Below are 10302 nucleotides of genomic sequence, written 5' to 3' on the forward strand. Positions count from 1 at the left end.
GGCACAGAAACACCTACCCTTGGATCCCTCCAAGCTGAGCTCTGCCCCCAGGGAGAGATGTACACGTGGCCTCAGGGAAGCAGCAGGTTACCAGAAGGGTATGGGGCAGCCGGATCTCAGGCATCCAGTCCTCAGCAGCCCTGAGCCAGTGCCCAGAGAGGCAGTGGGAAGGCAGGTGAAGGATTTATCCTCATGGCCCTTTGCATCTCACAGGGCTGCAGTGCTTGAGCAGATGCACCCCAAGCTCAGGACCACTGAGCACACAGCCTGGGATCCCAGCAATGGCCACAGCAGAGCTGGTGACATGGCCTGCAGCAGCCCCAGAGGGTGAGGGGTCCTCGGGAACCCACAGACAGCTGGAAAAGGCAAGGTCTACTTTATATGGAGGTCTTGGCAGGGGCTGGGACTGATTCCATCCTCGCCTGTGTAGCAAACACAGTCAGTCCCAAGCACTGGAAAAACGTGAGGCCAGAACACCACTGAGGACAATTTCCTGAGACTCCCCTTGTGTGGCTGTTGGGGAGAAGGCTTCCAAAATTCTGGGAATATCCACTGCCTACCTGTAAGCAGGCAACTTCCCAGTGCTGCCAAGCAGGTGGAGCTAGTGGGGAATCAACACTGGGGACTTGTCACCAGAGCATCTGTACGGGCTATGCATACTTGTCCTTCATCCGTGTGCTACCTGGAGGGCTGGGGAAGGCCAGGATCCTTCCTTGTCAGGGCAGGGAAAAGCAGCAGAAGAGGAGGGCTGGTCCAGGGCCACCCCAGCAGCGGCAAAACGTGGGGTGCAGCTCCACCTGGTGGGCAGCGAGGCCCACCCCCAAGTGTCACCAGGTCCCTCTGGCCACTACAAGGGGGGGACAAGGTGCCCACAGAGCTTGAGGCCCTGCCTTCCCTGTCACGGCTAGGAAACAGAGCCAGGGGACGGCAGCCTCACCCCAGGGTTTGGGCTGCTCCAGCACTTTTAGGGATGCTGGGGCAGCATCAGCCTGTGGATGTACGTGCAAAAGCCGCTGTGTGCACACAAACGCATCTCCACGCACACACAGCCTGTGCAGCAAGCATCGGGACAGCTGGTGCAGAGCCAGCTGTGCCCCCACGACCTGGCCTTTGCATGCTGAAGCTCTCATGTAGCTGCAGGAGCAGGTTAAATGAAGGGAGCTGCCTGCCTGCCAGATGGAAGCAATCCTGAGGGGCTGGACTGCTCAGCTCCTGCCAGTCAGGGAGGCGTGGGAACAAGTCTGACCTGGAAACCAGGAGACCTGGGCTCAGCACCCAGCATCTTACATGATCCTGGACAAATCCCTGCTGCTTGCTGTGGAGGAGCACCTGTTCAGATGCTTTTCTTGCCCTGTGCTTCCTTCTGCCCTCTTCCCCCAGCTCCAGATGCTCCTCAGGCACAGCATCCCAGGACATCCCTTCCATGCCATCACCGCCCAGCACAGAGACCTCAGCCCCTTCACCCACAGCCCTTTCGCTGCCAGGAGGCCCCAGAGATGCCCCCCGCTTCTGTGCAGGCTGGAGGTTGGGAGCTGCTGGGTCTTCACAGGCAGGTGATGGGTAGCGAGTCAGAACCACCACCACCAAGACAGCAAACAGACACTTTCCCTCAAACAAGTAGCAGCTTCCTCCAGCTATGCCAGTGCCCCTGACAGCCAGAGAGTCTCCCCAAAACGGGGGAGCAAAGAGTTGCGGTGACGGGCTGGGCATGGAGCCCTTAGAGCAAGCCTGCGCCCAGCTCTAGACAACCCGGAGATGGGGAGGGGACCCAGAGCAGCGCAGCCCCAGGAGCTGCTGCCGCGAGAGGGCAGCACAGCCCCGGCCCGGGGCACCCGCCCGCAGCCCTCCCCGGAGCCGGAGCCGGAGCCGGAGCCGGAGCCGGAGCCGGAGCCGGAGCCGGAGCCGGAGCCGGAGCCGGAGCCGGAGCCGGAGCCGCCGCCACCCCGCCCGGGCAGAGCAGGGTCTCGGACAACCCCGCCTCACCCCTTCAGGGACTCCAGCTCGGAGACCACCTCCCCCGTGCTGGGCTGACAGGGGGTCTCCTAATGGAGCCCTAATTGTCTGCAGGGGAATATAATTAGCCCCTTCATTAACCTCTACCAGCCTGCGGCTGTGTGGGTTTCCTCCTGCCACAAGACTGCAGGGATGTGCTGGCAGGCATTTAAGCAGCCCATGGCTACGCTTGGGAGTTCATAGTTATACCTTCCTGTCCCACTCAGAGCTAAGACCTTCTTCCCTTAAGAGCTTTAATGGCAGGAGTCCTGGGAGGGATGTGGGCTGTGAGCACAGCCCTGATGGCAGTCACCATCCTTACCCCCATGCCAGTGAGGGGTACTCATCTCCCCACCAGAAGCTGAGGGCTGCCCCGTGCCAGGACCCTTCTCTGCCCAGGGATCAGGAAGCAGAGATGTGTTTCCATGTCGATTCAAGGCCTGGCTCTGCCGTGCAAGGTTTCTACCCAGAGGAGCTGTGTTTCTCTGGCTCTCCGAGCCATTCCCAGCACTGCCGTTCACAAGCAGCAGGACAAAAATAGCTTCTCTCCAGGGGCTGCAACAGGGCTGCTCGACTCGGCTGTGCTCTGCTCCAGTCTGCTGTGTGAACCCAGGGCTGACCTCGGAGCAGGGACTGCACAATCTCCTCCAGCCGTCTTAGGTAGGCACTGCCCCCCCCCCCCCCCCTTCAGCCACACTAAGGGGGTATCATGGGGTAAACCCGGATCAGCTTCAGTGTCTATGGAGCCACAGCTGTAGTCCCTTTCCCTTGAGAACAGGGAAGGGGAAAGATAGAGGAGGACCAGGGATGGAGAAGGGAGAGGTGCCTGGGCTGGGGCACTCAGAAGCACAAGCAGGTTTCTCCTCCCTGGGTGCTGCAGACAACCTGCCAGCCAGGTCCTCTGGGGCTTCCCAGCCCCAAGGCTCCCAGCTCAGGCAGGAGGTCTGCTGGAGGTTGTCTGCCTGCTGTATGGGCTTGGGAGGAGGAGCACCAGAGCTGTCAGACCTGCTCACTAAGAGATGTACCAAGACTGTGAGCTTCGTCTCCATAGGTAAAGCAGCACAGCGTAGGAGCTGGCTGGCCAGCTGCTGCCAGGGAGACAGTTCTTTTCCCTGCCTGTCTCTGCCAGTGCAGACAGACGACGGCACAGCAAGTGAGCTATTAAAGAACAGCTCCAGCCAGCCAGCAAACACATGCTCATTCATCATTCTGGAGCAGGCAGAGGGACGTGCCAGCTGCTTTCAGCCAGGACCCCTCACAAAGCCCATGCCCAATAGCTCAGCAGCCTGGAGGGGAGCTGGGATCAGACTAGGGGGCCTAGGGCCCTCCAAAGTGCCTTTTCATGTCCTGGGAGTGCTGGGACAGCTGCCCTGCCCCAGGCTGGGAGCTTATGCATTTCTGAGCCACAGCCCCAGCGTGGCAGCATCATGCAGAGCCAGCTTGGAGAGGACGTGAGGGTTGGCATGGGCTTCACCAAGGCCTGACCTGCCCCCACGTTCCCACCTGCACCGAGCAGGCAGAGCTGCACAGCTCTGTGCAGCGGGAGGCTCAGCTTGGGTGGAGCAGAGTGGGAGACTGGCTGCCAGGCACCCGCAGGGAACTGTGTGGTTCCTGAAGGTCAACACCAGCTCTTTTAGAGCCTTTGCACACTATTGCCTGCTTTTACCCCTGCTTCTCTCCCCTGGTGCTGCTGTCTCCCTGCCTGTCTCCATCCCTGGAGCCCAGCCAGCCGTGCTGGGTACCAGAGTGCTCCCAATCCCCACCTGGAACACCCCTGATTCAGTACAGGGATACCCCTTTACACAGCCCAAATTAGGGCCTGGACAAGAAACCATCCCTTTGTTGGTGCTAGCATGTAGCTGAGGTATGTGTTGTCCTGGCTAGAGTGACCCTTAATAGCAGGGGATGTGTGTATGCCAACAGTGTCCCAGCAAAGCCATGCCACCAGCAGCTGAAGATTTGGCCAAGGGTAGGAGCTTGAGAGCAGCTTTGAGACTGACTGTGCTTAGAGCCCTACTCCGTTCCTCCGTTGTATCCAAGGGCATGTCATTCCAGCTGCCTGAGGTGGGAACCCCAACTCCCTGGGGATGGGAATTGCTGCCCTCCCCTCCTGCTTTGGGCCTTTCCCTGCCAGCTGACCATTTACAACCGAGACCTAAAAGAAGAGCCAAAAAGAGGTGGCCCCAAGGATGTAGCTTGTGCTATATCATTGCCTGCTAGCCTCAGGGCTGGAGACTGAAGAGTAAAACTGAAGAGGGGGGAAAAGAGCCTCCTCTTTCACGTGGAAGAGCAGCTGCCTCCCAAGTAAGCTGCAAAGCTGCTTCTTTACCTGCATAAGAAACATCCTGCTGTTCTTGTAGGGCTTGGGTAATTCCCTAGTGTTTGCAGGAAGCCCTTGCCACTGCCAGTAGCACTGGCTTGGGGAAGGACCGTGGGCTCACTGACCTCCTCTAACCCAGAGCTGCTCCCGCAGCAGGAAACACGCAGCTGCAGGCAGGGAGGGAATAACTGGCCCTGAAGCTCTTCTGCTGCTCACAGCCGAGGCCTCAAGCTGCATCACTGAACAGCCCTGGGCTGGATTTTTAAACAGCCTTCAGCCAAATCTCCCCTCCTGGGAGTGGTAGGAGGTGCACACACGCTGAGCTGCTCGGTGCTGGTAACCGCAAGCCCAACTGGGGGAGGTGGGGGAGCTCTCTGCCCCCATCCTCCGTGTAAAAGGCTGCAAAGCCCAACTCATCACTGCCGAATACAAATAGCCCTTCTTAATGAGTTCAGGGAAGCCAATTTGGGAGATCTCACCCAGGACAGGGGTGGCTTCATGTGTTTCAGATGAAGCAATCTGAGAGCAATTTTACTCCAGCAGGAGCAAGCAGTATGCAGGAAGGCCTCTGCTTCCTCACCTGCAAAATTCAGCTGTGGGTTTCTGATGAGACCATGTTTGCGCACCAGAAAATCAGTCCATCTTCAAACACGCAAAGAGAGCAAAGACTACAAGCTCCTTCCCATCCCGTCCCTAGGGCTCCTCTGTCTTCTTGGCTAGGTTGAAGCCAGCTCTGTGTATCTAACAGTGCTGACTTAATCTTCATCAGGAACCTTGTCCTGATTTTCTTCCTCTGTATTTGTACCTTTTTACCAAATCCTCCTGGTTACTTCAGCCCAGCCTAAGCTGGCCTTGCGTAGGTGATGCTGGCCCAGATCCACTTTGATTCTGGCCACTCCCAATGCAAACCTCTGCGTCTGGGGGTCTGTGTGCACATGTGCATGTTCTTTGCAGATCCCACTGCGACCTCCTGCAAGGAAACAGCAGCACGTGACTGGCCACAGCACTGGATACGTGGGAATGGGACTTTGCCCCTCTTCCCCGCCATGGCACAAAGAGCACAGCCTCTGTCCTGCCCCCAGGTGTGGCGCGTCAGCCCCAGGCATCAGGAGGCCCCGATGGAAGTCTGAAACCTGTCTCTGAGCCTGCGCTTTCACTGCAAACACCTCCAGCATCAGCAGTGCAGGAGGAAGCGGGGGCTGGCTTAGCTCCTCCTGGTTGATAATTCATTACCGCCTTTTAGCCCGGATCCATCCGGCAGCAGCTACATCCTGGCACTGACGTGTTCATTTCACACATAAAATGCTGTATCAAAATGCATCATTGAGACATTCTCCCTGAAACCTTTCCCAGCTGCCTCTCCCGGCACTTTACGTGCAGGAGCAGTCCCGGCAATTGGGGCGTTTTGTTCATAATGGATGCCTGGCACCCGCCATAGCAATTGGAGCTGCAGGATCCATCCTCCAGCTCATGAGAAATACTCCCTGCAAGAGGCAGGGAGGCAGCAAGCAGGGGGTGCAGATTTCGTCCATGGTGTGCTCAGATCCGGAGAGGGAGAAGCAGCCTGTGTGCACATGGCTAGTTTATCACATACCATTTTGCAATGATGCAGAAGTGCAGCATCTCTTTCCTCCTCCCCTGAGGGGTCTGGGATCCCTGGGCAGCAGGGCTGGCTGGTCTTGCCTTGGGGACCTGGAGGAGGCCCCTTCCTCTTTCTCCAAGGTCCCTGACTTTTTTTGTCCTGATGCTGGTGACTGTCATCATATTGGTCAATCTCCCCTCCAGGGCTGAGCAGGAAGAGCCAGGGCGGGTGGGGGACCCAACGCTTGGACAGCAGGTGCTGGGGGTGCTCCCCCCAGGCTGGGTGCCTCCTGACTGGCTATAGAACTGTGCCCAGCGTCGGGCTGGTTCTCACGAGAGCTGGGGCTCTCCCACCAAGCTTAGCCCCCTCATGGAGGCTGTTGAGTCACAGCCAGCCTTTCCCCAGCCCCAAGCCTTCTCCAGCTGCCCCCCCAGCACATGCTTCTTGTCCTTGATCCCTCCTCATCTTCCCCTCTGGCACCTCCCAGGGCTCTTCTTCCCCACTGTGTCTCCCTAGCACCATTTGGGGGGCTCTGCTGGTCTGGGAAGGTTCATTCCTCGTCTTGTAGGTAAGAATACAAAGCAGGACCCTGGTGAGATCGGCCAAGTTCAGAAGACCCCCCCAGACCCCTCCTGTGCCCGCTGTCCCCCGGGCTCCCCGCCGCAGGGCCCTGCTGCCTCCCCACGTCCCTACCACAGAGGGCGGGGGGGCTGGGACAGCACCGCACGTCCCAGCCCCCCCGCCCCGGCGGGAGCACCGGGCGAGCCCCCCACCGGTGAAGGTCGCGCCGGGGCGGCGGCCGCCCGGCAGAGCCGCGCCGCGCCGGCCCCCCGCCCGGCGGCGAGGGGGCGGGCCGCACCGGGGGCCCGTGCGGCGGCGATTGGCTGGCGGCGGGGAGGCGGGGAGCGGCGGGGCCGCGGCTGGCTGCAGCGGCGGGCGCGGAGCCCAGAGCGGGCGCGGCGGAGCATCCTCGGGCACCGCGGCCCCGGTGCGGGCCGCCTCCCCCGCAGCCCCCGGCCTCCTATGGGCGGTGCCGGCGCCGCGGCTCCCGCACGCCCGTCCCGCTCGGCGCTAGCATGGGCACGGTGCTCTCCCTCTCCCCCGCCGCCTCCTCGGGCAAGGGCGGCGGCGGCGGCGGCGGGGGGCTGCTGGCCGACAAGGCGCCGGGAAGGGTGCCGGGCAAGGGCGAGAGCCGGCTGAAGCGCCCCAGCGTGCTCATCTCGGCGCTCACCTGGAAGCGGCTGGTGGCCGCCTCGGCCAAGAAGAAGAAGAGCACCAAGAAGGTGACGCCGAAGCCCGGCGGCGGGGCCCCGGGGGGGCCCCCGGGCCAGCCCGACCCGCTGGTGGCGCAGCGCAACCGCGAGAACTTGCGCAAGTCGGTGGTGGGGCCGGCCGACGGCGCCAAGCAGGGCCCGCTGGCCGTGCCGGTGCCCACCGTGCCCTCGGCGCCGCAGGAGCTGCACCCGGGCTCCGGCGGGGGCAAGCCGCCGCCGCCGCCGGCCGGTAGCCGCGCCCCGGGCTCCCCGCGCCGGGTGGTGGTGCAGGCGTCCACCGGCGAGCTGCTGCGCTGCTTGGGGGACTTCGTGTGCCGCCGCTGCTACCGGCTGAAGGAGCTGAGCCCCGGCGAGCTCATCTCCTGGTTCCGCAGCGTGGACCGCTCGCTGCTGCTGCAGGGCTGGCAGGACCAGGGCTTCATCACCCCGGCCAACCTGGTGTTCGTCTACCTGCTGTGCCGGGAAGCGCTGCGGGGCGAAGACATCGGGAGCCAGGCCGAGCTGCAGGCCACCTTCCTCACCTGCCTCTATCTCGCCTACTCCTACATGGGCAACGAGATCTCCTACCCGCTGAAGCCCTTCCTGGTGGAGGGCGACAAGGGGCGCTTCTGGGAGCGCTGCCTGGGCATCATCCAGCGCCTCAGCGCCAAGATGCTGCGAATCAACGCGGACCCGCACTACTTCACGCAACTCTTCCAGGACCTCAAGAGCGAGGGCGAGGGCGGAGACGGGTCCAAGCACTGGACGATCAGCCTGGACCGCTAGGGAGGTACCGGGCCCCCGGCGCCGGGGGCGGAAGGGGCCGCGCACCGAGGGGCGGGGGAGGCGAAGGACTGCCGGATTCCCCCCCCCGCCCCCCCGCATCCTCCTCGCCTTCCCCCCTCCCCGGCCGCCAGCTTCACGGAGACGCTGTCTGGACCCTCCCTGCTCCGGATCTGGCAGCTCCCCCCCCTTCCGACCCCAGCTGGGGGCTGCGCTCCGGCACACCGAGACGGCGGAGAAGACTGGGGAGGGTGGGGGGTGTCCCTCCCGTCTGCGCGACGGGGGGTGGGGGGAGGCTGCTGAGGAGCGGAGGCTCCTTGATGTGTTTTCTCTAGAAAAAAAGGGGGGGGGGGGAAATGGAGCTGGGGGTCCGGGGCAGGAGGGGACGGGGGGATCTCCTGGGTGCTGCGGGGGCCCCGGGCAGACGGTGCATGTGAACGAGCCCCCCCGCCGCGGGCAGAGCCGGGCCCCGCGCCGCCGGCTCCGGAGCTGTCCGTGGTGCTGGAGCCGCCGCGGCTGAGCAGACAAAGGCGGGGCGGGGGGGGGGGGGGCGGGTTTTCGTGTCGTGGGCGCTGCCTCCCCCCTCGCGTGGGGGACATGGGCCCCCCCGGGCATGGGCGACGCTGCCCCTCACCCTGCGGGAGCCGCCCGCTTGCCCCTTTGTTCGAGCCGCTGGGGGGGGAGGGCGCCCACCCCTCCTCCCTGCGGGTGAACCCCCCCCCTCCCCGCTGTGTCCCCGGAAACGGGGTCCCGGTGGGGTGAGCGCCCCCCTCTTCCCCCTTTGGCTTGCTGCGGAGAAAGGGGTGTGTGTCAGAGAAGGCCTAGGGAGCCCGGGGGGAGGGGGCCTGCTATGGGGGGGGGGTGTCCCTCTCCTCTTGCTTTGCTTCACTGGAGAATAAAGAGGCGGCCTGGATGGGCCTGGTGGTGGCTCCCTGGACTTGCTGGGCTGTGGGGTGCAAGGGGGATTGGGGGGGCACCCCAAGCTCCCTCTCCTCCACATGAAGGATTAGGAGGGCTGGTTCTCAGAGGGGGTTTTACTCCCCGGTGTGAGTTGGGGGTCAGCATCTCACCCCTGTTTGTTGTGCCCAAGGCCAGTCCTGGTCCACCCGAGTGCCCATTGGCTCCCTGTGTGAGCTCTCCTGGCCTCCTCCATTCCAGATGGAAATGCCTGATGCCTGTCTGCTGCACTGGATTTAACAAGGATCCCATAGCCCATGTCACCTCACCGTTTTTTTTTTTCTGTTGTGTCGTGTCCCCCCCCCGCCAAAAGCTACCACCCCTTCATCTCCTTCCTCCCTATCTCTGCTCTGCAGGGCCGGGCTCCCTTCCCCACCAGCAGCAGGCTGTGGGAGCTGTGTTGTTAGCCCGGTTACCAGCCCTGTGCTTCTGCAGAGCTCCAGGGAGAGGGGTGGAGAAGGGGAAGGCTTTGCCTTTCTCATAGCTGGTTGCTATGCTTTAGGCTACTGAATTTGCCGGGTCTTCTTTAGCAGGACCCACAGCACACGCTTTCCTGTTGGGGTCTGCATCCAGTGCTCCCCAGCCCTTCTGAGCCAGGCACTCGGGCTCCCCTCAGCCGGGAGGAGCTGTGCTGGCTCTGCAGGTCATGGAGGGTAAGCTGGATTCTCTCTACCTTTGTGTGCATCAGCAGAGCTGCTAATTAGGCCCAATCTGGCTCATTCAGGCAAAGCTGTGCTGCCAGAAAGACAGCACAGATGTCCCTGTGGCAGGGGCTGACCTGGCATGGTGCTGTGCAAAGCTTTTCTGTGGCTGTGTAAACCCACCCAGGCCTGTGCTGCTCCCCTCCTCCCTGTCCCTAATGGGTGCTCTTCTCCCTGCCTTTAGATTGACATTCCTGTGACCTTGTGGTGAGCTTTCTGGGCCAAAACATACTCACAACCCACCCCAAATTTGGCCATATCCACATCTTGTGCTGGGGAAGGTAGTAACTCTGACTTACTCTGGATTAAACAGGGGTGGAATTGGACCCTTAGAGCTCCTATGGGGTGGCTGGGGGAGCCTTGATGCTCCCCTATTGGCATTTTGCAGAGAGGGAAGCTGAGGCAGAGGGAGATGAAGCAGCATGCCACAATCCAGCAAGAAGGGCCTGCAGCATTGCAGCCAAGCCATTGGTGCTGGCTGTCTCCACCCTGAGCTGGGGGTGTTTGTTCAGTGACCTCCTACCCCCAGCTGTGGGGTTTTATAGAGTCTCATCTCCAGAGCTGAACAACCTGTCAGCACTGGTGGAAGGTTTCCCACCCTACAGATCCCCTTAGAGACACTCTCAGAGTCCTTCCAGCCTTAAGCCCCAGCCTTTTAAAATGCTTCTAGCTGCAGTGAGGCCATGTCCTTCCCCTCCTCCATTGTGTTTCATT

General features: G+C 61.9%; 1 protein-coding gene across 1 annotated transcript; it reads left to right on the forward strand.

Moving 5' to 3' along the window:
- Positions 1–6970: 6970 nt before the first annotated feature.
- On the forward strand, positions 6971–7933 carry CDK5R2 (cyclin dependent kinase 5 regulatory subunit 2). Its single transcript, XM_059820685.1, has one exon. It carries the CDS (start codon positions 6971–6973, stop codon positions 7931–7933), a length of 963 nt encoding a protein of 320 aa, XP_059676668.1.
- The last annotated feature ends 2369 nt before the right edge of the window (positions 7934–10302 follow it).

The sequence above is a fragment of the Gavia stellata genome, chromosome 8 (genome assembly GCF_030936135.1).
Source record: "Gavia stellata isolate bGavSte3 chromosome 8, bGavSte3.hap2, whole genome shotgun sequence".
NCBI classification, from domain to species: domain Eukaryota; kingdom Metazoa; phylum Chordata; class Aves; order Gaviiformes; family Gaviidae; genus Gavia; species Gavia stellata.

Excerpts from the sequence above, each read along its gene's own strand:
- CDK5R2 (XM_059820685.1), top strand. The coding sequence starts at position 6,971 with ATGGGCACGGTGCTCTCCCTCTCCCCCGCCGCCTCCTCGGGCAAGGGC.